The 26,583-nt window shown below is 39.3% G+C and overlaps 1 protein-coding gene across 1 annotated transcript in view; it reads left to right on the top strand.

Moving 5' to 3' along the window:
- EPRS1 (glutamyl-prolyl-tRNA synthetase 1) overlaps positions 1-19,345 on the top strand; it is a 72,254-nt gene extending 52,909 nt beyond the window's left edge. The window contains exons 21-32 of the mRNA XM_030302346.2: positions 365-416; positions 1,325-1,534; positions 1,922-1,994; positions 3,504-3,583; positions 3,815-3,916; positions 4,948-5,103; positions 5,587-5,784; positions 6,258-6,431; positions 11,038-11,198; positions 13,577-13,655; positions 18,820-18,884; positions 18,982-19,345. Coding sequence (XP_030158206.1) covers positions 365-416; positions 1,325-1,534; positions 1,922-1,994; positions 3,504-3,583; positions 3,815-3,916; positions 4,948-5,103; positions 5,587-5,784; positions 6,258-6,431; positions 11,038-11,198; positions 13,577-13,655; positions 18,820-18,884; positions 18,982-19,132 — 1,501 coding nt within the window. The 3' untranslated portion in view covers positions 19,133-19,345. The remainder of the gene's footprint in view (positions 1-364; positions 417-1,324; positions 1,535-1,921; positions 1,995-3,503; positions 3,584-3,814; positions 3,917-4,947; positions 5,104-5,586; positions 5,785-6,257; positions 6,432-11,037; positions 11,199-13,576; positions 13,656-18,819; positions 18,885-18,981) is intronic.
- The last annotated feature ends 7,238 nt before the right edge of the window (positions 19,346-26,583 follow it).

The following is a 26,583-nucleotide window of genomic DNA, read 5'->3' as shown; positions in this document are numbered from 1 at the left end:
GATTGAGGTTGGTCAAAGATTCTTCTTTTTAGTGAGAGAATCCCATGTAAGTAGATTCTTTATTACAGATACATTGCCTTATAAATTATAAAGGACTTTGTAAAAGAGATGTCTGCATTAAAATCATAGCTGTTCTTGGGCTTGACTTTCCTAGTTCTTTGTGGACAGTACCTTACCACCTTTAAGAGATGGTGAAATTGTTTTCTAGGTTAAAAACTTTATTTTGGGAATGAATATACAAGAGAGATACATATGGAAATAACTCATACTGAAGAGAAACTAATCTGTTTTGAGGCTTATTTTCATTCAACCTACAAGCAATTGATGAACGAAGGGATTCATATTTTATTTTTCATGCCTGCAGGTTGGGCCTTGAGGCAAAAAAAGAAGAAAATCTTGCAGATTGGTATTCACAAGTGAGTATTTTATTCAGTTGATTTTTATGTTTTAAATTTCTCGAAGACTACGTTGTATTTAGGTTCTAACGTTCAGACAAAGTAATAATGTGTAATGTCGTTAGTAATATATAGTATAGTCCTTTAACGTGTCCCAGTTTTCAAAGCATGTTCACATAAAGCATTGAATTGAGAAGTAGCCCTATGAGGTAGTCATTATTCAAGGTTGTTTGTTTTTTTTTTTTTAACGTTTATTCATTTTTGAGAGACAGAGTGTGAGTGGGGGAGGAACAGAGAGAGAGAGACACAGATTCCAAAGCAGGCTCTAGACTCTGAGCTGTCAGCACAGAGCCTGAGGCAGGGCTTGAACTCACAAACCGTGAGATCATGACCTAAGCTGAGGTTGGATGCTTAACCGACTGAGCCACCCAGGCGCCCCATGGGGCACTTAGGCTTTAAAAAAAATTTTTTTTAATGTTATTTATTTTTGAGAGAGACAGAGACAGAATGTGAGTGGGTTAGGGGCAGAGAGAGAGAGGGAGACACAGAAGCAGAAGCAGGCTCCAGGCTCCGATCCATCAGCACAGGACCCGACGCGGGGCTCGAACTCACGAACTGCGAGATTATGACCCGAACCGAAGTGGGATGCCTAACCGACGGAGCCACCCAGGCGCCCCTGTTGTTATTTTTTAATGGTGAGGTAAAGGGATTAATCCAAAGTCACAAAGATAGTAAACAGAAGAAGCAAGATTGGAATTCAGATCTTAAGAGTTTAGGGCTTGGTGTTTCTCAGCCAAGGAAAGTCCATTTTACGGGCACAGTAACAGTGGAAGCCTTCAGATTTGAAGCTTGGTTATCATTCACTTGGCACTTGTAGTGTAATTTTGGTTTAATTTAGGCTTCACAGACTATATTTTTCTTTTAAAAAGGTCATCACAAAGTCAGAAATGATTGAATACTATGATGTAAGTGGCTGCTATATTCTCCGTCCCTGGGCATATTCCATTTGGGAATCCATCAAGGACTTTTTTGATGCTGAGATCAAGAAACTTGGTGTTGAAAACTGCTATTTCCCCATGTTTGTGTCTCAAGGTGCATTAGAGAAAGAGAAGACTCATGTTGCTGACTTTGCCCCTGAGGTAAGTCAGCTTGCTTTATTTATTTTTACAGTTTTCTCATCAACTCGAAAGTGTATTTTCAGTTTACACTTGAATGGTAATTTAAATGGCAAGTTACAACAACCAGTTTAGATAAATATACAGCCATTTTTAAAAGTATATATATATATATATATTTCTGTCTTCAGGGCAAGTTACAGTTCTGTTTGTTACATTAACTGGCTCTTACTTTTTGCTAAACATTTATAAGGACAGTAAGTGTCTACTTTTCTTACCATGAACAGCAGCAATTATTTTAACTTGCCTTAATTTCTCTAGCAAAAATTGAAGTAGAGATTTGCCTGCATTAGTGCTGTTTTTCTAAACTGCTGTTTAAAAAATGTGTGGAAAATGATTTTCTCTTCCTAGGTTGCTTGGGTTACACGATCTGGCAAAACAGAGTTGGCAGAACCAATTGCCGTTCGTCCTACTAGTGAAACAGGTGAGGATGGGCCTTGGAGCAGGAGGGCACTCACTGGGACACTAAGAGGTGGCTTCTAGAGTCGAGTCTCAGTGTCTGTTCTGTGATATTTATAATTCTTGTTGACGGTACAGAGTTGAACGAATGTTGATAAAGGTGAATGTATACTGAGGTTACGTAGAATTTTATTCTGTGTGCAGTAGTCATTAGGACGAAGGTGGTTTTTTAAAAATAAAAAACACTAATCATTTTTTATTTGATGCTGTAACTTTTCAGAACTTGCCAAGAATTTGATTCTTGGAATATTTTTTTAATGTTTATTTATTTATTTATTTTGAGAGAGAGTACGAGCAGGGGAGGGGCAGAGAGGGGGAGAGAGAGAATCCCAAGCAGGGTCCTCACTGTCAGTCCAGAGCCCGACATGGGACCTGAACCCACGAACCATGAGGTCATGACCTGAACCAAAATCAAGAGTCCGACACTTAACCGACTGAGCCACCCATGCGCCTCTCTTGGAATTGATAATAAATTTGCAAGCACTGATGTTTTATGCCATATTTTCTTAGGAATTTTTAGTTATTTTAACATGACATTCATATTTGTATAGGTTTTTATAGGTTCCTAAGTGACTTCATTTCCATGGTGTGTTATTCTTAAAGTAGTGAGTGGGAGAGGTGGAGGCAGCTGTTGTCTCAGTTGTGGAGGTAAAAAGAGGTCTCTGAGGTTGAGTGGTTTTTCTAAAGTTACATGTAGTGAGTAGGAGTGCCACTTGGAGGTTTTGAGTTTTGGGGCTTGTCAGTGTTTTGCCAAGTGATTATCCATCTTTAGAATGAGGGATTGTTTGCTCTTTATTTCATACTTCTAGGGATAACTCTTGTATAATATAAGGATGCATTATTGAAATTATGACCACAACTGTTTTCAGATAGGCAGAGTTTTATTTTAGGAATTATAGGTAGTCGTGAGTACCTATAATAAGACCGACACCTTCCCTTAAATTAGCAGTTCATGATAAGAGTTTCCATACTTTGGATTGATGCATTGAATAGGTTTACTCTAAATAGATAAAATTTAACTTGCTGGATTCAGCAAGTTATTTAACTTCTCTATGCTCAGATTCTGCATCTTTAATGATGAGATTCAAGTATCTACTTTGTGGATTGAATGAGAATTGAACAGTATAATGATGCAAAGAACATGACATAGAACATGATATATACTCTAAGATCTTCACTTAGTGTTTTTGAAAATAAAACAGCTGAAAAGCAGTCAACTTTAATGTCAAATGTAAATCCCAATGTAAAAAGAACATAAAATAAGGTCAAGTTTAGATAGATTTTCTTGACTAATCCGCTTTATGCAAAATACAACAATACCTTTTACTTACCATTACATACGTCAGATACACATTTACACAAACATCATTTTAATTTCTGGTAATTATGTTGTTGGTGTAACTGTTAGCAGCCTTCAAAGAGAAACAAAATCTTCAGTGATTAACTCTGCCTGTATTTGCCTGTATCTTTTCAGTAATGTATCCTGCGTATGCAAAATGGGTGCAGTCACACAGAGACCTACCCATCAGGCTCAATCAGTGGTGTAATGTCGTGGTAGGTACACACTCTTTCTTCTATTCTTTCATTCTTCTTCTTACTCATTTTTTTTTAAAGCACATTTTGTTTCTCCTGATTTTTATATTCAAGGGATTGGGAGAATGGAAGTATTTTTTTTATTACAGTTATGGATTACAATTATGATTTCTGATTACTTACCACATGAAATTGTTAATAAAAATTGAAATGCTCTCCATAATGATGAAATTATATTCCTGCCTCTTCCAGCGTTGGGAGTTCAAACATCCTCAACCTTTCCTACGTACTCGTGAATTCCTTTGGCAGGAAGGGCACAGTGCATTTGCTACATTTGAAGAAGCAGCAGAAGAGGTATAAAAAGTTATCTTCCATATTAATTATGTTCCATTTCTTTGTCCAGGCTGTGCTTTTATTTTCCCCCAGCTGTAAGTAATACAGTGCTGTCTATTTGTATAGAAATCATTCAACAAATAAATATAAGTTGAAATATAATCTGATCTCAAAATAACTTTAAAAGATAATTTCCTGGTATAATTGTTTTGTTACTTAAAATTTATGTATTACTTGTTAAAAGGAAAAAAAGCAAGTTATTTACTTATTTATTTAGAGAACACGAGTGGGGGAGGGCCAAAGAGAGAGGGAGAGAGAGAGAATCCCAAGGAGGGTTGGTGCTGTCACATGGTGCCCAACGTGGGGCTTGATCTCACGATCTGCAAGATCATGACCTCAGTGGAAATCAAGAGTCAGATGCTTGACCAGCTAGCCACTCAGGCAGCCCTTATATTTTCAAATGAAAGTATTTTTGGACTTCCATGTATAGAGGAAATTATAATCCCAGGGGTGAAATTAATTATTCTTCAGAAGATTTTCACCCTGGTTACTATATATTTTTATATCTTTCATAAATGTTTCTTTTTATTTTTTTTTAATTTTTAAAAAATTTATGTTTATTTTTGAGAGACAGACAGACAGCATGAACAGGAGAGGGTCAGAGAGAGAGAGATGGAGACCCAAATCTGAAGCAGGCTCCAGGGTCTGAGCTGTCAGCACAGAGCCCGACGCGGGGCTCGAACCCACGAACTGTGAGATCATGACCTGAGCTGAAGTTGGAAGCTTAAGCCACCCAGTGCCCCTATTTTTCTTGTATTCTAAACTTATGAACGTTTAAAAAAATTATTCAGTTTCTTTTACACTACTTGGTTGAATGTTTTTCCATAATAAATACACACTAGCTGCTTTAGCCTTCCCATAAAAAAAAGGTATTTATTGTTTGAGATGCTTGTTCCACCACATTTAGTTTTAAATAGTACAGTTTTATAGACCTTTAAGAAATAAATACAACGTGAATTTTGATCGCTTTCACATTTAAAATGTTGTTACAGGTCTTGCAGATACTTGACTTATATGCTCAGGTGTACGAAGAGCTCCTGGCAATTCCTGTTGTAAAAGGCAGAAAGACTGAAAAAGAAAAATTTGCAGGAGGAGACTATACAACTACCGTAGAAGCATTTATATCTGCTAGTGGAAGAGCCATCCAGGTATCAGCAAAGTGTGCAAGCGGTTCATAGGGACTATGAGCATAGCCTCTGGGCACATCCAACAGACTGCAAGTCGTCAGAGAAGTAGACCATTTTCAAACAAATCAGTACATTTCATGTGCTTCCTGGACCATATAATTTCAGGCTTCTCTGTCCCATTCTTCTCTAAATCTCTGAGGTCACTTAGTTAAGCAAAGGCTTGTATCCTGAATTACCAAAGCACAGATTCTTTTTTAGCCTTTGTAGTTGAAATTAATCCTATGAAAGGGACTGCTCCCAGCAAATACACTTCTGTAGTGTTTTTTTGACTAATCCTAGTCTCTTTGTTGTATCATTTATGCTTTAAGAATTTACTTAATATAAAAAAATCAAGGAAGCTAAGTTTATATATCTAGTGTCATTTTGGGTGTGTGATCTTATAGAAATCATTTTCAGAGGCATGATTGGGGTTATTAAAATTAAAGCTTATATTTCTATTTTTAGGGAGCAACATCACATCATTTAGGGCAGAATTTTTCCAAAATGTTTGAAATTATTTTTGAAGATCCAAAGACACCAGGAGAGAAGCAGTTTGCCTATCAGAACTCCTGGGGCCTGACAACTCGCACTATTGGTGTTATGACCATGGTTCATGGTGACAACATGGGCTTAGTATTACCACCCCGTGTAGCTTGTGTTCAGGTAAGGAAAATATTTCTGCTTATCATTCCTTTTATAAAATACAAGCCCTGTTTACTAAAGGAAATTTGAAAGGGTGATTTTCTGAGTATCATTCAGGTAGATTTTGCTAACATAGAAACAGCATAGAGTATGATCTGTTAGTATTGTGTAACTACGTGTATCATTTCTGTTATTGTTTTCTTTGCTCTTAATTTTTAGCTGCTTTTTAGGTAAAACTCAGAAATCATTTTTTGAAATGACTTACAATAGGTTTAATGAAATATAGTAGGTCAAGTAAAAATGCATTTAGCATAGAAAAGTAATGCAGCTGAGTGCTACACGTTCAGTGGAGATGAGAAATCACATAAGTTGATCCGTGTTAAAATTTATAGTCCCTACTTGGTTTTGACATCTGGGTGTCCCGCAGCGGTAAGACTTTATTACCTTTGTACACTGTTTCTTTGTATAAATTTGTGACATTGTGCTGGTTCTAGGTGGTGGTTATTCCTTGTGGCATTACAAATGCACTTTCTGAAGAAGACCGAGATGCTCTGATTGCGAAATGCAATGATTATCGAAGGCGGTTACTGAGTGTTAATATTCGAGTTAGAGTTGATTTGCGAGATAACTATTCTCCAGGTTGGAAGTTCAACCACTGGGAGCTCAAGGTAAATTCTTCAGTTGTATCTTTCCCTTCCACACTCCCAGTTTGGAGTTAGAGCTTCTTTATGCATATGCTTTTGTGAGACATAAGGCTTCTCATTACATTTCTCTGTTTGGATAGTTGTTTTTTTTCTTCTTCACTTAAACTTCACTTAGACAAAGTCCAGATCTTTGTTACAGCGAGGGATACCTAAAGCTTACATATTTTCTAAATTTAAAATCTTTTCTGTGGAAGCTTATTTTTATTATGTTAGAATAAAAATGATCTTAAAGACCTTCTATATGATCAATAAACTTAAGACTGTTATACAAAAATGTTTACACCAAGAATTCGTATAATAATAAACTATTTAAATATTTAAGCTATTTAAACAGTAAGACTGTCAGAATAATGGTGCATGGTTATCACCTAGCTGACATTGTAAAACATCAGAGATTATTATCGTATTTGGTTTTTCACACCACATTGTTTTTCAACACCAATTTGTTGGTTTTTATTTTGTATATTCAAGGCTAAATTCTGGCTTAATGTTTTAATACGAATTTCATTTATTGCACATTGTCATTAGTAGAATAATCTGTATTGTTAATTCCATTTTGTAAACTTCTGGGATTTAACTTGATTTCATATGCTTTGTTTAACAAGGGAATCATATTAGATTTAGCAGTGAGGAGTCGAGAATTTATAAACTTACAATCCAGGAAACATGCGAGAAGATGTAGTGATACTGCAGCTGCAAGCTGGTCCCAAGTGTGGAAGCTCAGCAGTATGGGGATTATTCGGTGTGAACACACATAGGGTTCCCCAGATTGCTATTAATGGCCCAGTTTATTTTAACTGGCCCCTAAGGTAAATCTTCTGTGCTAAAAATTAGTAGTTATATTCATTCTGCTTCCCTTCTGTGTAAAGTGCTTTTTCCTTTACTTACTCTCCTACGTTTAATGAAGACTTTAAAGATAAATGTTTTCTCTGCATAACTTGCCTTTAACTGCAGTGTTTTTTGCTTACTTAGAAGTAACTGTTGTGTGATTCTGGTGGCAGCTCGTCTGAGCCCATGAGTACTTAGAGGAGAAACTTTCTCTTTGCTGCTGGCTGGATTGAAAGGGGAAAAAAGGCATCCGTATTCACTTCTCCCTTCTGTGTTGTTCCCCTTTCGTCTCCCTTCTTCTCTTAGAACCGACTTGACTTTGTCCCCGTCACTCTTCTTTTTCATATCCTGCTGAACCTGTACCGTGAAGGGGACCTCTTAGTAGGAGTTGGCTCTCCCACAGCTTCCTTGTCTACAGTTCTCGGGAAAGAAAACAAAGCCCCTGTGTTCCAAACATGATTCCGAAAACTAAGGAACACCAAGAGAGTTCTCCAGTTAGTGAAAAGTATTGACGGCACTTTTTAATGCCATTTTAATCTCCGTTTAGTCCTAGAATTCCTGAGAAAAGAAAGTATTTTGAAAGATCTAGATTCATACTCATTTGGTAGTAATTAATTTTATATAGAGAGGCGGTGGGGGTGGTGCGGGATATGTACTGTGAGACTCAGTTGAATAACTGGGGATACGGTTTGGTGGTGAGACCAGACCCTGCGACCCCCCACAACTTCCTTAATACCTCTTCCTGTAGTAGGAAAATAGAAAGGGGGAAAATAATATGAGTGAATTAAGTACTTTTCCTTTTACTGTGTTGGATCATGTTGTGTTGCTATTGAAAAGAAAAACAAGCAAACAGCCTTTTATGAGTAAATTCGTAACTTGTTACTTAGAAAAAACTATCAACAAAATCTATGCCTCTGCTATGGTTTGGCCTCAGATTATCTTTCTAGCTGTTATTTTTTGTTAACCTCCTTTCATACATCCTTGTCTCTGTTCTCAGACAGTCTCTTTTCCACCTCTGTGTCTTTGCTTGTGCTATTTCTTCCACCTCGGTTGTAAAATTTGCTATCATGAAACAATCATACATTTTTTTAATGTGTTTTGTAATGTTGTAATTTATTTTTGAGAGAGAGAGAGAGAGAACAACAGAGCACAGGCAGGGGAGGGCCAGAGAGAGAGGGAGACACAGCATTCGAAGCAGGCTCTAGGTTCTGAGCTGTCAGCACAGAGCTCGACGCCGCGGGGCTCAAACCTACGAACCGTGAGATCATGCCCTGAGCCGAAGTCAGACGCTTAACCAACTAAGCCACCCAGGCACCCCAGACAGTCTCAATTTTGTGACAAGCATGTATAGTACAAAAAATTAATTTTTCCTTCCTGAACCAGTTGAAAGTAAGATTCTAGCCTGATGCCTCTTCACTCTATGAACACAAAATTGGAGAGTTAACATTGATCCATCACCAGTGAGTTTTTGAACCCCATTGAATTTTCTCAGTTGTCCCCTAGTGTCTTTCATAGCAGAAGGATCTGGTTCAAAACTGAGCTACATGTAGTTACCACATCTTGTTAGTCTTTTTTACTCTGGAATAATTCCTTAGGCTTTTCTTTGATTATCACCATCTTGACACAGCACTTTCCACATTCACCTTTTAATCAATTAAATAATACATATTTTTGTTTTAAAAAAAATATTTTTGTGGAGCCATAGTTTCTCATGTCATTCAGTGGATTATAATCTATTACAATCAGTATTTTGAGGCTCAAAGTATCTTTGATACGACTCATAAAATCCCTTAAAGCTGACTTTTGAGCATTTCCTTGCTGTCTGGTACTAGAATTAGTCGTATCTCACAGAAGCCCTGGTTCTCTGAGCAGAGATGGTATTTCATGCTGGATGCACTCATCACTTTTGAGCTGTCCCTCTTTCCAAACCTTCTCAGTAGACGGGGCTGCAGACTGGGGATGTGCACGCACACACGCACGCACACACACAAATTTACGTCTGTGTTTCTATATCTATGTAATTTGATAACTGAGAGTTCACAGTAATACTTTCAATTCCAGTAAAAAAACAGGACTCATTCTAGTTTTCTCCCATCCCAGGTTTTCACTCCCTTCTCTGACAGTGAAACACCTAGCTCCAGTTATCCTTAATACCTTGATTTATTTGATCAGCCCCTCTGTATGCAACCAGTCTCTCTCTGCCTTTGCCACCCACTCCCCACGTGAATGCCCTTCCCATCCCACAAGGGTGGTGTCACTCCATGCCAGGCTCTTCTCAGGCCCTCTCACCCCACTCAGGCTCTGACGCCCTGCCCTGGGCTGCCACGGCTCTCCTTGTCCAGTATAGGATCCATCTATTGCTGTTAGTTGTCAGTGTCATTTTAGTTTCCTTTCATCAGGAGTAGTTCATCAGCCTTTCTTTGCCATTCATGAAATGGGCATTTTTGTAAATATAGGTCAGTTATTTCATAGAATGTTCCTCAGTTTTGATGAAATCCCTCATTAATTTTTGCCTTCTGTAGTAACGTTCTTCTCTCTTCCAGCTGAGGGTGGTCTCCCACTTCTGATTTTCTGTACTTACTGTTTGTATGCGTGCCTTATTTGCCTGGCAAATGGGAAGCTCCTGGAGGACAGGATCTGTTTTTTATCCCTCTTGTAAATCTCATTACACTCAACACTGTTACACATGCATGTACATTGGGTAAAGAAAGGAAAACAATGAAATAATGTCATACTTAGTATACAACAATTTGATGGTGTTCATTATTTTATAAAACAAGTCTTCTCTAAAGGTAAATCATTTTTTCTAGAATAACGTGTAAAATTTTCCTGTGGCTTTGATTTGGAGGACTACTATCAGCAAAACCGTGTATGTAGAGGTTGCCTAACTTAAATTTGAAAACCCCAAATTAGTTTTACAGGCTCATTTACTCAAAAAAAAAAAAAAAAAGTTTGAAAAAAAACCCTACTGTTTATCAGGTAAGGTACTCGACCCTAAAAATAAGGTTTCCCTGAGCCTTAATCCCCTCCTGGAGCATTCATGAGGGTTGAACATTCACAGGCTTAAAGTTGCATTTAGTCCTTAAGCGTCTTTGTAAAATCCAAAGGTATTGAATAGGGGAGTAGTTCCCAGAGTGTAGCCCCAGGACGAGCAGTGCCAGCATCACTTGAGAACTTGTGAGAAATATGAATCTTTAGGCCCCATTCCTGGGCCTAGTGTAATAAGAAATTCTGGGGGGCAGAGAATTTGCAGTCTTTGCTTTAACAAGCCTTCAGAGATTCTGCTGCACAGTAGAGTGTCCAGACCTGAGACCAACCAGAGTATACCATTGTGCCCCGTAAGAGTCCCAGATGTGCCAAGTTATGCTAATCAGTGGTTTGGTGGCCTTAGGTTCAAGAAGCCTTCTCTGTTTACCAGCTCGTGCCACACAAATGTAACTTTCTGTGCGTGCTGTCATTTGAGAAGAGTCAAGAATACTGATCTAGACAGCACTACCCTCCTGTTTCTCCATTAAACACTTTATTAGCTCAAAACCACTTGGGCACTACCTCTTTTCTTAGGTTCATACGTTCTTATTGGAGATCACCTTAGTATCTTAGGAATATTGCCTGCTGCCTTTATTTGTTAATGCCTTTGATTTGGGGGTTTTTATGATTTATGGTAGATAAAGCCATGAAATAATTCTTTATCTTCGAGTGGAGACATGCATGTATCATTTTAACTGTCTTTTTTTTTTTCTAGGGAGTTCCGATCAGACTTGAAGTTGGGCCACGTGATATGAAGAGCCGTCAGTTTGTAGCTGTCAGACGAGATACTGGTGAAAAGCTGACATTTGCTGATAATGAGGCTGAGACTAAACTTCAAGCTGTTTTGGAAGACATCCATGTGAACCTTTTTACAAAGTTAGTCCTTAGAATTGCTTTTGTCTCTGATCTTGAAATCCTGTTCAGCTTTTGAGAACTTACTGAGGGATTTTTTGAGCACCCCAACTGGAAGCCATCTTTCCCTCTGAGCTCCTATGGTTCTTCATTTACGTTTCTCTTTGTGTTTTTGACTGGTAGCATGACGATTTTTCCAAGAGCTTTCTGCTTAATAGGTTTGCAGCAGTGGACTCTCTGTCCCATGGACTAATTGGGGTTAACTTCAGATGCAGGCTTTTATGACATGAATTTGGGGGATTAAGGCACTGATTGTCACCTGTGTGGGTAGACATTAGCAGCAGCCAGGAGCTTTAAAAAATACCAGTGCCTAGAACCCTCCCTAGAAATATTAATTTAGTAGGTCTAGAGTGAGCCTGGCAGCTGTAATATTAAAAGCTCCTCCCCACGTGATGATGACCTGTAGCCAAGGCTGAGAACCTTTCGATTGAGATTGTAGGTCCGGGATGAGAGGGAGCTTCAGGGCTGCCCTGACCTGTGGAGAGGGGTCTTCTAGAATCAGGGGTTTCAAGTCAGAGGCACTAGAAGATTGGTGTGTGTGTGTGGCGCCTTATTTTCTCTCCGACCCACCCGAGGCAGAGAGAAAGGCCCACTGCCCCTGGGGATGGAGGTTCAGTTTGGGGGAAGGTAGTGCCTGCATCTTGTTTATTCATATGTCTTCTGATGCCTTGTGCCGGGCTCATTAGGCTCCCATAAATCATGCATTTAAGGAAAGAACTAATTTTAGCTGTGGCATTGGTGCTTGCTTACGTTTTTGGGCAAGTGGTTTCATTTCTCTGGGCTTGCTTGCCCTAAAATGGGAATGATAATGGGTCTCTTGACTTCAAGGATTTACTTAACCAGCTAATGAATAGTGCATTTGAAGTCCATCTGAACTCAGAACAGGTAATACTGTCAGAGGTGAAGGATCAGAAAGCTGCCTGTCTCTGTTGCTGCCATTTAATGCTGCTGTGCATTTGGGGGTGCCTGGGGGGCTCAGTTGGTTAAGTGTCTGACTTTGACTTGGGTTATAATCTCACGGTTTGTGAGTTCGAGCCCCGCATAGGACTCCCTGATGTCGGTGCAGAGCCCGCCTCAGATCCTCTGTCCCAGTCTCTCTCTCTGCCCGTCCACTTGAGCGCACGCACTCTCTCACTCAAAAATAAATAAAACATTAAAAAGTAAATAAGTCAGTCATGCATTTAGGACAGTGGTTCTTTTCTAGGGATTCTCTTCAGAGTCACCTGGGAACTTTGGGAACAGAAAGATGCCTGAGCCTCACGGGTTTTAAGATAGATTCTGGTTATCTGTAGTATTAAAGTGTTCTCTGTGTGATTTCAGATGCACACGCCTGGTTGGAAAACTGCTTTAGTGGCTAAAAAGCAGTTTTTTCATTGGCATTTTTATTCAGTAAATTTGTTAACAATGTAGGTTGCATAAAGGTGCATTTTTTCCCCACCTAAGTCTTAAGCCTGGGAAGCGTGTATTCGTTTTTCTCGATCTCATTGGCTATAACTTATTCACATAAGCTTATCTCAATATGAAGAAGCCCACAGGAGGGGATTTGGTGGAGAGCTAGCAGGTACTGGCACAAAATTCACATGGTCTTAGACCTGATAGTCAGAAAAGAAGTGTATGCTTTCTCTTTCTTTGTCACCACCCATGAGTGGTCCTCATGTATTGTGTGGCTTTGAATGTGGAAGAGAATAAATACTTACTTCCATTTCTAAATGTAGTTTAGAAGTACTTATAAGGGAGTTACGTAGTGTACGATAACCGCTCGAATATTGTGTGTTTATTGTTTTTCCTTTTTTAAAACATGCTCATGCCTTTGTGTTCGATTCTTATAATAATCCTATATGGTAGTTAGATTACTTGAGTATTTTTCCAGTTTTGTGGAAGGGAAAACTAAGACCAAAGAGGTTTAAAAAATGATACAGACTCTCATAGATGGTAGTAGTATAGACAGGAATAGAATGTTGGTGAGTAGAGATTTAATGGCAGTAACAAAAGTAATTAGAGCACCTGGCTGGCTCAGTGGGAGAGCCTGTGACTTGATCTCAGGGTCCTGAGTTCAAGCCCCATGTTGAAGTGACTTAAATAAATCAAACTTAAAAAAAAAAAAAAAAGTATTACCTGTTGTATGCTTGGGAAATTCCCCTTTCATTTACTGTTAATAGTAATACAATGATGAGTTGGCTGAGACTTACTGCGTGTTGCTGTTATTGACAAAGTTGAGATTCAAATTGGTAAGTTCTCACTTCCAGGTAATTGCTCTTTTGTTAGATTATGCTTATTTTTTAAAGAAAACTTTGTCATATTTGTAAGAAAAAATATATTCTTTTTCAATTATGTTTTGATAGGGCTTCTGAAGATCTTAAGACTCATATGGTCGTGGCTAATACAATGGAAGACTTTCAGAAGATGCTAGATTCTGGGAAGGTAAGAGACTTCTGGAAAGTTTTGAATATAAAATATTTCAGTAATGGTATTTTAAGACTCACTGAATGATGTTAATCCCTTTTATAAGGCCAGTCACGCAACAGGATTATATATTACTCCACATTTTATCCTGTTTTCCATTGGCTTTCCTAAAGCATTACAGCATTTTATCATTTCTGGATAACACTGTGAACTGATTATGTAAAAACTTTTTCTCTCACTTTAAATACTGGCTAAACAGCATTCATTCTGTATGACCCTTAATGTTTTAATTACTGAAGGTGTTTTTCATCTTGAATTAAGTTCCTGAAGTAAGCGTTAACATAATGTAATATTGAAATATAATGTGCATATTCCTAAAATAAGGTTAAAAATCCATGTCAAAATTTTCAATTCCCTGATCTTAATTGATTGAGCTTTTCTGAATAATAAGGGGGAAAATATTGCTCATGTCTAAGCCTGTTTTTCAAAATGAATGGGTACTTCACGCTCCTTTAAAAAACCTAGGTCTTTCTAATCAGGTGGGTACATAGTGGTTCTTTCGAATTTTATCAGTTTTATGTGTTGTGAGTATGCAGATGTTCCTAGCTGAAACTTCTCTAATTTTCAAAGAAAAGAGGTGTCCTGATTTGCACAATTATTAATTATTGCAATGAATCACTTGTGAACTTTAATATTCTGGTATTCATGCTTGATTTTACAACCAATCCTGTGTTCTCAGGTTATAAATGAGAAAACCATGGGCCAGAGTCTAAATGAATTACCCCGAGCTCTACAGAGGCAAACTTGGTCCTAAAATTTAGATGTCATTTTGACTAAGTTTAATGCACTTCTGTATATTTTTGTTCTTATGTATTATTTTTTTTAAGTTTATTTATTTTTAGAGAGAGCAAGAGCAGGGGAGGGACAGAGAGACAGGGTGAGAGAGAAACCCAAGCAGTCTTTGCGCTGTCAGCGCAGACCCTGATGCAGGGCTCCAACTCACAAACGGTGAAGTCATGCCCTGAGCCAAAATCTAGTGGGACACTTAACCGACTGAGTCACCCAGGCGCCCCAGGTCATAACCTCTTAATATGTCTTTTATTGCATGAACTGGGACAATGTGTTAATCTCTCTGGCTCTCAGTTTACTAATCTGTAAATGAGTACAAGATAGATAATCTTAAAATCCCCTTCAGATCCATGATTCTTCAGTAGGTTTCTATTATTCTTGGTTTATTGCCTTTGTGATCTTCCACCTTTCTGGTTTCTGGAAGTTGTCACTTGATTCAGATTACGTACTTCTTTTTTTTAATTAAAAAAAATTTTTTTTTTAATGTTTGTTTATTTTTGAGAGAGAGAGAGCTGGGGAAGGGGCAGAGAGAGGGAAACACAGAATCCAAAGCAGGCTCTAGGCTCTGAGCTGCCAGCACAGAGCCCGACACGGGGCTCGAACTCATAAGCTGTGAGATCATGACCTGAGCCGAAGTCGGACGCTTAACCAATGAGCCACCCAGGAGCCCCTCAGACTACATACTTCCAATAGAAGGCTAAAGATTCAATGTTTATTTTTTCTTTCACTGTAATTTATTTATGATTTTATTTTTATTCCATTAATTACTGAATTTTTAAAATTTCCTTTATTGGGGTGCATGGGTGGGTGGCTCAGTTGGTTAAGCATCTGACTCTTGGTTTCAGCTCAGGTCATGATCTTACAGTTTGTGAGATCGAGCCCAGCATCGGGCTCTGCTCTGAGAGTACAGGACCTGCTTGGGATTCTCTCTGTCCCTCTCCTGCTTGCTTTCTCTCTCTCTCTGTTTCTCTTAAAATAAACTTAAAAAAAAAAATAAAATAGGGGCACCTGGGTGGCTCAGTCGGTTAAGTTTCCGACTTCAGTTCAGGTTATGATCTCACAGTCTGTGAGTTCGAGCCCCGCGTCGGGCTCTGTGCTGACAGCTCAGAGCCTGGAGCCTGTTTCAGATTCTGTGTCTCCCTCTCTCTCTGACCCTCCCCTGTTCGTGCTCTGTCTCTCTCTGTCTCAAAAATAAATAAACGTTAAAAAAAATTAAAAAAAAAATAAATAAAATAAAATAATGTTTCATTTATTATGGAAATATAGTAGTCACTTTTGCAGTCCAGTCTGGTAAAGACATTATGTAAGAGTTAATAAATCAATAGAGTAACTATCAGTTAATCCATTGCTTTCAAAGAAAGGAATCTCAGCAGATATCAGTAGAGTCATATCTTTTATTCTAATATCAGATTAGAGATTTCAACATCTATTCTAAAGCACAAAGTGGGATGTTAGTTGTATGTCCAAAGAGCACGTAGAGATTAGATTTTGTTTCTTGTGTCAGTAGCCAGTTCTATCCCCCACCTCCCCTCATGTTGGTCACCTTCTGTGTGTTGACTGACCGTCAAGCAACCTTTGAGGCTCTTGTAAATAAAACTGTATTTACTAGGTGGGGAGAAGGAGAAAGGGATCTTTGGAACTTGCATGTAGGTGAAAGTTTGATTTTCTACTCTTTGTTGGTATAAATGAAAAAAAAATTAGATCTGATTTATAGAACTTCAGTAAATTTTTTCAAAAGTATAATTAAATGAAAAACAAATGTTATTTATATATAGTTTTTTTAGTCTTGATGTATGTTACTCATCTGTTGATCACTATGATTTTTGAGTATTGCTATTTCTCGTCATTAACATTTTCTGCTTCAGAATTCAAGATAGTATACATTGTGGAAAATTGTATCTTTTTAAAGCATATAGAAATAATAAAAAATAAAAGTTAAAAACTTTTCTGTGGTTGAATAAATAGGCTAAAAATATATATTTTTCTTTCATATTAATGAATTATATGCATAAATAGAAATTTCACGTCTTATCACCTACACTTTACTTTGAAGCTACAAAGAATTAAAACATGCATTTTTACAAAATTATCATTTATGAGTTTAAGTAACTTCAGTTGAATTTTTCCATACTATGGCATTTTTAAATTTTAAAAATTATTTTAGAAATCCCTTCTCAAGGCTCAGTAATTTTTTCTTAGGGAAAAAGAAAATAAGACCACTTACTGTAGAACTTGTTAAAGTAATGAAAATATAGTTGTGTTGTGGGTTAAAAATAAAAGCAAAATTTTCTAAGAGACCAAATTTAAATTTATAATCCAAAGACCCTCTTTGTAATTAAGTCTTAATATTTTTATCATTGCACAGTGACAGTGGTTCCAAGTTTTCCTCCCATTCTGTTTTTTGTAATGAATTTTAAACAATACTTTTATGAATGTACATTCTTTTCATGCTTTCTGTTTGTACAAATGCTAATGATTTACCAAATTTCAATACAGGGGGGTAACTTTGGGTTATTTCAGCCCTTATATATCTAAGTTTATTTTGCTTCCACTTACATCGCATAAACAATTTTTATTAAAATGTTTCAAATTCTTACTAATACCATTCCTTACACCTTCTCTTCACCCACTCATTCCCTCCCACCCCCCACTACCCTGCCTGGATTTTCCTAGCAAGTTATCACTTCTTTATTGTCTTAAGGCAGATTATCAAAATAACAGTTGATCAATTTTGGGAATTAGGCTAACACATTTTGTTGAATAAGAGACAGATAACTAACTATTCGTTATCCTGCAGAATGTTCACCTGATGAATTACTTGTTCTTTTTATAATTTCCTACTGTAACTTTCACTTTACTTCTTAGAGAAACCTTTTAAAGTATGTTTAACTAAATTCCCAGTGCCTTATAAGGGGTTTGCAAGAGGGTCATGATTTGAGTATGGAATGTGTGGCTCAAAGTAGTTGATCAGAAATTGATGAGGGGGTGCACCTCGGTGGCTCAGTTGGTTGAACGTCCGACTTCGGCTCAGGTCATAATCTCGCGGTTTGGGAGTTCAAGCCCTGCGTTGAGCTTGGGCTCATTGCTGTTATTGCAGAGCCCTCTTCAGATCCTCTGTCCCCCACTCTCTCTCTGCCCCTCCCCTGGTCTCACACACACACACTCCCTCTCTCTCTCTCTGTCTCTGTCTCAAAAATAAACATTAAAAAAAAATTGATGAGGGAGCTGGATAACTTTCTGTTTTTAAACTAATGTCTGGGGATTGTCCCCATCTTTGATCTCCCCACTGCTAATCTTTTTTTTTTTCAACGTTTATTTTATTTTTGGGACAGAGAGAGACAGAGCATGAATGGGGGAGGGGCAGAGAGAGAGGGAGACACAGAACCGGAAACAGGCTCCAGGCTCTGAGCCATCAGCCCAGAGCCCGACGCGGGGCTCAAACTCACGGACCGCGAGATCGTGACCTGGCTGAAGTCGGACGCTTAACCGACTGCGCCACCCAGGCGCCCCTCCCCACTGCTAATCTTGATCTCCAGGAACTTTCTGTAGGATTGTTACATAATTGTTCTTGCATACAAACCTCACTTTGAAGTAGACATGCTATGAAAAGTTTAGGGTTTACAGCTGAGAGAACTCTTAATTCTTGTCTAGTCCAACACGCATTTTACAAAAGAAGATTCAGAGCTAGAGAGTTTCAAATATGCAATGAATTTCAAAATTAGGGTAAAATCCCAGCTCTCTTGATTCTGCCCAGTATTCTGTATGATCTATAAAAGAAAATTTGAGAAGTTATTTTTTTCTGATACAAATTATTTTTGACTTTGAGTACCCTTGGACTTTAAAAGTGATTCACTTGCCTATCGCATTATGGCATAAAGCGAGGTTTACCTGATTGTTCATTGTTACCGTTAACGGCAGTTTAAAAATCAGTTTATTATTCGTCATCTCTCCTCTGTCGTACTTGTAACTGGTCACCTAGGCAGAGCAGGTAGTGTCCGGATCTGAAATGAGAGCGGTACAGTGAGAGGCTGGACTCAGGTCTACCGATCCTTTCTTTCCTCTCTTTGGGCACTGTGTTGTAGCCAGTTTATTTGGACATTGACGTGTATGGCAAAGATGTTTTGTCGTGTTGCTTTACAGTGTATGGGTTTTGGATAGAGGGACAAAAACATTTTCCCATCCCTTACGCCTCTGAGCAGAGTTTCTTGCAGGTTTGGAAAGGTACCGTGGCCTGAAACAGGTACCATGGGAGATGTGTCCTTTTTGCTTCAACTCAGGTATTCCTTTTACGGAATGGAATTCTAAACCCAGAATATTTTTTCTTTTCTATTAGATTGCTCAGATTCCATTCTGTGGGGAAATTGACTGTGAAGACTGGATCAAAAAGACCACTGCTAGGTAAATGTAGTTAACAGAACTTGTGAGTATTGCAGTGAAAAAGAATGGGAATTTAGAGCATAAATGAGTGGAATTCTTAATTTGTTTTTAATTTCAGAGATCAAGATCTTGAACCTGGGGCTCCATCCATGGGAGCTAAAAGCCTTTGCATCCCCTTCACACCGCTCTGTGAGCTGCAGCCGGGAGCCAGATGCGTCTGTGGCAAGAACCCTGCCAAGTTCTATACCTTGTTTGGTCGTAGTTACTAAGGGATAAAGCAAAACTCCTATCTCCAACCCTCCCCACTTTTTAAAAAAATTGATATTAATATCTTCCCAGATATAGACAGTTTTATGATTTTTTAAAATAAAAGTTCTAATAGGAGGTCACATGAGACACAGACCCCTTCTTCTTAGGCCTAAATTAACAGTGGGAAAAAGGCTTTTCTGTAAACAACCCCAGTAATAAATATCATGAATTAATACTGTTTTATGTATTCATTTATTTCTGAAATACATGATTTATGTACCACAGGACGTCCTTACAAAGAGATGAAGAAAATTGGGAACCCAGTCTCCCTCATGTTTCAGACCTCGAACGAGCAGTCCTCTCGTTTCTTGTATGTTGAAGTCCTTCTCTTCCTACACTCCTTCTCCTGAATCTAAAATTATCCTAAATCTTTCTGTTTAGAAGACAAAACAAAACCTCAAATGGACCGAAAAACAAAGAAACCCCTTACCTTTCCCGTGAGCTTCTTCCTCCCTCTCATTACTGCTAGTCTCTGTGGGGTCTTCACCAACAGGCCATGGTTTCTGAAGGAGGCATAACCCCCTCACTTCCGCTTCTTGTTTTGCACTTGTCTGCACCCGCCCTGCCTCCGCCCCACCGCCATTCTCCCTGCGACCCCTAATGCCACTTCTGACCCAAGCTAACGTCTCCGTCTCTTGTCTTCCCATATCACTCTGCTGCGTTTTTGCTGCTATAAAACATTTCTTTTTTTTACTAAAATTACTCCTATGACTTGCCCTCCCACTCTGATTCTTTTTCTTAGTTCTTCCCTAGGCATTCCTAGGCTAAACTTCTGTACCTGGCCCTTTTCTGGTGCTGCCTAGTCTACCTCCTCTAATCCCATGGTTTGAGAGAACACGAATAGGATGACTCCAGCCAACATTCTTTCTCTAGGTCTGAGCTCTAGACCTTATTCCAGCTGCATCCTCAGGCCTCTCGAATGTTCCCATCATATTTTCAGGCTATTTGTCCCAAACCCTCGTTTTACCGTCCACTCCCAGACCTGCTCTCCCTACAGTATTTCCTGCTAAAGGGCTTCACATTTCCAAAATGTACCTGGTAACCTAAACCAGAACCGGAGTCATCTTAGCCTCTCCAACACACCGTCTGCTGTGTTCATTTGGCCAGCACAACATCCCGCCATTCCCACTCGTGTCTCCTGGGTCTCCCCTTCCGCAGATGCCTCTACTGCCTCATGTCTGTTAACCTCTGACGTCAGTTACGTACACTGGCCTCCGGAGTTTTGTCTCAGGCGGGCCCCACATTGCCACAGGTGTTTTCTTCCTTAATGTACAACGTACCAAGATGTCTCTCTTCCCCTTAAAAGTCTTTTCAGGGCTCACCATCAGTAACAATAAAATATTAATGCTATAGCCAAGTCTGGTTCAGCCTATCTGACCAGTCTCTCTTCTTCAACCAATCCAGCGAAGTCCTATGCAACCTAACCATTTGGGGTTTCTTGTGAACAATGCGCCATTTCCCATCTCTGTCTCTGTCCCTTTGCCTGGAATGCCTTTTACTCATTTCTAGTCAACTAGGTAAATCTCTCTGGGGCTCCATTCTCAAAACACTTTCCCACTTTGTAGTAATAAATACACCAATAAAAGGAATAAGCTTCAAAAGGACTTGAATTTTGAATCATGTTTTGAAGGATAAGTAGAATTTTACTATTTTTTTTCTGGGTGAACTTGTTTTATTTTTTCAAAGAAATAATTTTGCTTATTGAAAAGTCATACATACTCATTGCTAAAAAAGAAAATATAAATTAAAATAAGACCATAAAAGTCAATTGGTAATTCTAAAACCCAGGTAAATTACTATTTGAGTATTGCATATTTACATGTCTAAGATTACTAGGCATACCATTTATAATGTTTTTTTTTTTTTAATTCTAATTTTATTTTTTAAATTCACATCCAAGTTAGCATATAGTGCAACAATGATTTCAGGAGTAGATGCCTTAGTGCCCCTTACCCATTTAGCCCATCCACCCTCCCTCAACCCCTCCATTAACCCTCTGTTTGTTCTCCATTTAAGAGTCTCTTACGTTTTTGTCCCCCTCCCTGTTTTTGTATTATTTTTGCTTCCCTTCCCTTACATCCATCTGTTTTGTATCATGAAGTCCTCATATGAGTGAAGTCCTATGATATTTGTCTTTCTCTAATTTCGCTTAACATAATACCCTCTAGTTCCATCCATGTAGTTGCAAATGGCAAGATTTCATTCTTTTTGATTGCCGAGCAATACTCCATTGTATATATACACCACATCTTTATCCATTCATCCATCAATGGACATTTGGGCTCTTTCCATGCTTTGGCTATTGTTGATAGTGCTGCTATAAACATTGGGGTGCTTGTGCCCCTTCGAAACAGCACACCTGTATCCCTTGGATAAATACCTAGTAGTGCAATTGGTCGTAGGTTCTATTTTTAATATGTCATTTGCAAACATCTTCTCCCATTCTGTCGGTTGCCTTTTAGTTTGTTGATTGTTTCCTTCGCTGTGCAGAAGCTTTTTATTTTGATGAGGTCCCCATAGTTCATTTTTGCTTTTGTTTCTTTTGCCTCCGGAGACGTGTTGAGTTAGAAGTTGCTGCGGCCAAGATCAAAGAGGTTTTTGCCTGCTTTCTCCTCGAGTATCTTGATGGCTTCCTGTCTTACATTCAGGTCTTAAATCCATTTTGAGTTCATTTTTGTGTATGATGTAAGAAAGTGATCCAGTTTCATTTTTCTGCATGTCACTCTCCAGTTTTCCCGGCACCACTTGCTGAAGAGACTGTCTTTGTTTTATTGGATATCCTTTCCTGCTTTGTCAAAGATTAGTTGGCCATACGTTTGTGACTCCATTTCTGGGTTCTCTATTCTGTTCCATTGATCTGAGTGTCTGTTCTTGTGCCAAGGATAAGTAGAATTTTAATACATAGAAAAGGAAGGACATTCCAGGCAGAGGGAACAGCATATGCAAAACCTCATGGTTTTGGTATATGCTATGTGTGAGAACACAGCAAAACTGTTATTAAGTTGGTAGGAAATTATCAAAGCAGATTAAATATAGCATATCTTCAAGACTGATGTTTTGAGTATGTATTCATATAGATGAATGAGATAAATACATAAGCCACATTTCTGTCAGAATCAATTTCTTATTAAGCTTTGGCAATACAGAATGCTTTATCTTGTTTTTCTACCTTTAGTAGCTGTGTAAACCACCTATTCATTTATAAAATGGAGAGACGTCTAATAGCTTCACCAGAGTTACTCTACCTTATAAAGTACTTAGAACGATGCCTAACACACACTAAAAAATAATAGCTAATGTTAATGACCTTACAGAGTCAACTGGAAGTTGCTCCTAATTTGTAGCTTTAATTAACAATAATTAGCCTCTGATTTTTTTTTTTTGTCCTGCAAACATAAATGCTTTAAAACACAAGGTTTTTTTAGTGGATCCATGACAAAAGCCTGAAAAGTAGATCAGAAACTAATAACCACGTTTTGTCCCATAGCCCAAGGCCATTTTGGAGGAAGTGGCAATCATCGGAGCAAAGACAAACCCCAGGCTATTTTTTGAAGCTTCAGATGAGTAGAACTAATCACAGAAAAGCTTGAAGTTTGCTGCTTTAAAGGTATTCACCATTTAAAGGAACCTCCAAATAATTATGTTGAGGAAGGAATCCTTCCTCCAAAATCTGCTTGTGATAAATTGCTTTCTTTCTCAAACTGAGGTTCAACTAAAATACCAAAACTTTTTCAAACATCTGAAGAGTGGTGGTGCTTTTCAAGAGGGTGCTAAACCTGAATCCAAGTGATATCCTTTAAGAAATGATCAGTATTTTACTTGCAGATGACAACCATTAATTAGATACATGACCAACAGTCACAAAAGTGATCGTGTGCCTTGTGTTTGTTCCAACAAGAAGAAAACAAATAGGTCAAGGTATATTATTGCTGGCTGTGCTCACTAGGACCTGCTAGTGTATATTATAGGATAGCAATTTCTAGGTTCATCCATGGCTGTTCAAAATAGTTCCTAATGCCAGTAAATCATTTGACACCTTCATGAAAATTAGTAACAGCAACTTCTCTGGCTTCCTGCTGGGGAGGCTTTGAGGCTTGAGATCAGCAACAAGCAGAAGGCATTTTGACTGGAGGGTCTGTGCCTGTCCCCCTATTTGGTATCTGATTGTAGTTATAAATATTAGTCATCTGTCATAAAGCTGTGGTTTTCAGGGGGTGTCAGGAGCATCAGAAGTTTGGGGAGGCAGCTACCGCTACCAAATCTTCGGCCTTTTGCTTGTCACTTTCGCCGCGTCTAGAAAACTCCAGCCATTTATTTAATAAATTTGAGCGCCTGCTTTGTGCAAAGTGCCTAAGCAGACAGCAGCGAGTAGAGCCAAACATGAGTTTTCCTCTTCTTGGCTCTATCTCCTTGAAGTTATCTAGTTCAGCTGCAAAAGCAGGCAATCGAGTGGACAGGGAGGTGGAGCAGGGAACTGGGGCTGAGCACTGTGAAGAGGGGGGCGTTGCCTCGGTGACCCTCACGGAGACATGGCAGGATCATCCCTGCCCACAGCAGCGTGCTGACAACAACCCCTGTACTCAAGACGATAATAGCTGGAGAATGAGGTCCACCCGATCCTGCCACACCTCAGGCTTGAAATCACAGAGACAAACACATTCCCCTGGCTCAGCAGGCGATGTGAAAACGGTGCCTCCGTTTCACTTTACTGGAGGATTCAAGAGTTTGAAACATCCGTAGTGCTGAAATGATATAAAACTGTTTTAAAGGAGTCTCATGTAATGGGGATATCTCACCATATATTTTAGTTATGTTCCCGAAAGCAAACTTTGTGACTGGGAAGAACGTGTTGAATGAACGAGGAGCTTGGGGGATATACAGGCTGGTGACGGTGCTAACAACAGAATTATGTGATAAAAATGTCATTATACTGTATTTCCCTCATTTATTCATTCTCTCACTCTCCTGGACAATTATTTCCTACATTTTTCCCCTCAATTTTTCCAGATTTCCCCTTTCTGACTTTGAGTTGGTCATCTCGATTTCGATTTCATCAAGAAGATAGAGACAATAAGAATAGACCCACCAGGGGCGCCTGGGGGGCTCAGTTGGATAAGTGTTAGACTTTGGCTCAGGTCATGGTCTCACAGTTTGTGGTTTCGAGCCCCGCATTGGGCTATGTGCTGACAGCTCAGAGCCTAGAGCCTCCTTTGGATTCTGTGTCTCCCTCTCTCTCTGTTCCTCCCCCACTCATGCTCTGTCTCAAAAATAAATGTTAAAAAAAATTTTTTAATAAAAAAAAAAAAATGGACCCACCAGGACCTCCCACCACTGCATCTACCCTCTTGTGTGGGTACATGCTGTCATCTTCCCCAACTTGTCGATTCCCTATCCCTTTAGCTTGAAAATAAAGCTGTCTGTACTTGCCAGCTCCTGTTTCCCTTGTCTGTTCTGAACCCACTTCATTTGCCCTCTTGTTCAGGCCACCAGTGGCGTCCGTAATGTGAAATACGAGCCATCACTTCCAGTCCTCCTCCCGTTTACTCTCAGCATTTGGCCCGGCTGATGCCTCCTCTTCTTTGAAACACATTCTTCCTTGGCCTTGAGAATACTATACCCTCCCATTTTCCCTTCCACCTCTCTGGTCCTTCTCTCTCATCTCTTCGTATTGCCTTCTCTTTGCAATTTTCTCTCATTTCCCTGGTGACCTCCTGCAGTATATTGTCAGCATTCAACTTCATATATTCCTAGCCTATTCATCTCCCCGAACTCCAAACTTTCTTACTCGACACCCTATGTAGCATTTCAGCCCGGCTGTCTAATAGATACACCAAACAATGTCATTTCTGCTCCTTGCTCCCCTACACCCCCAATCCTATAGCTGTCACCTTTGTCCTACTTCCATCTCACTTGCAACATCAGGCCACAGCCCTAATGTCACCTTGACTGTTCTCTTTCATACCTCACATCCAATTGCCCAGCAAATGCTATTGGCTCTAACGACCCTGAGATCGAGACCTGAGCCGAAATCGAGAGTCGGATCCTTAATAGACTTGAACCACCCAGGCGCCCCCATCCTAACCATTTTTAAGTGTATGCTTCAGTGTTAAGTATATTTGCATTTTGGGGTAGCCAATTAGCAGAACTTTTCCATCTCACAGAATTGAAGCTATATTCATTAAACAACTCCCTCATGTCCCCCTCCCCCCAGCCCCTGCAACCACCATTCTAACTTTTTGTTTCTATGAATTTGACTGCCTTCGATAGCTCATAAAAGTGGAATCCTTCAATATTTGTCTTTTTGTGCCTGACTTATTTCACGTAGCTTGGTGTCCGCAAGGCCCGTCTATATAGTAACGTGTTAGAATTCCCTTCATTTTTAAGGTGGAATAATATTCCATTGTATGTATACGTATGTGCACACACACACACCCACACCACATTTTATCCTTTCATCTGTCAGTGGACACGTAGCCTGCTTCCGTCTCTTGGCTGCTGGGAGTAGTGCTGTTATGATGCACAGACCCTGCTTTCAATTCCTTCGGTTTTATAACCAGGAAGTAGACTTACTGGATCAAACAGCAATTCTATTTTTCATTTTTTGAGGAACTGGCATACTATTTCTCATAGTGACCACACCGTTTAAAATTTCCTAGTAATTTTTCAACAAAGGGCCTTGCGCTTTCATTTGGTACCCAAGCCCATGGATTACGTGGCCGGTTCTGCCTGGGTCTTCCCACTTCCCACGTGGTCCAAGTCACCGGCCTTTTGTTTAGATTATTGCCACAGTCTCCTAACAGGTTCCTTGGCTTTCATGTCATCTCAACCCAGGATCCAAGATTCTTTTAAAACGTGAATTCGGTCTTGTCATTGTTCAGCTCTCCCGTCTCAGGATACTACATGATCCTCCCCCCCACCCCCCACCATTGCTTCTCAGACCCCACATCCCGTTTCTCTCCCTCACTCCTCTCCAACCACACTGAGCTCCTTCCCTGCTCCTTGAACTTCCCATGCTCTCTGCTTCCTCTGCCTAAGAAAGAACTGCTTTCAGGCATCTCCATGGCTCAGTCTCTTCCTTCCTTCCTTCCTTCCTTCCTTCCTTCCTTCCTTCCTTCCTTCCTTCCTTCCTTTATTTATTTTTTACAGCCCACCCACGTCCCCCGTTCAGATCTTACTCAAGAACATCTCAGTCAATTCTTCCCTGACCACTTTATTTAAAATAACACCCCCACCTCTATATCAACACTGTATCCCTCTTCTCTGCTTCATTTGTCTCCATTATTCTTTTTTTCAAAAAATTTTTTTTAACATTTATTTATTTTTGAGACAAAGAGAGACAGAGCATGAATGGGGGAGGGTCAGAGAGAGAGGGAGACACAGAATCCGAAACAGGCTCCAGGCTCTGAGCAGT

Source organism: Lynx canadensis, chromosome F1 (assembly GCF_007474595.2).
Source record: "Lynx canadensis isolate LIC74 chromosome F1, mLynCan4.pri.v2, whole genome shotgun sequence".
NCBI lineage: Eukaryota > Metazoa > Chordata > Mammalia > Carnivora > Felidae > Lynx > Lynx canadensis.
This window is presented reverse-complemented; position numbering and strand designations above follow the sequence as displayed.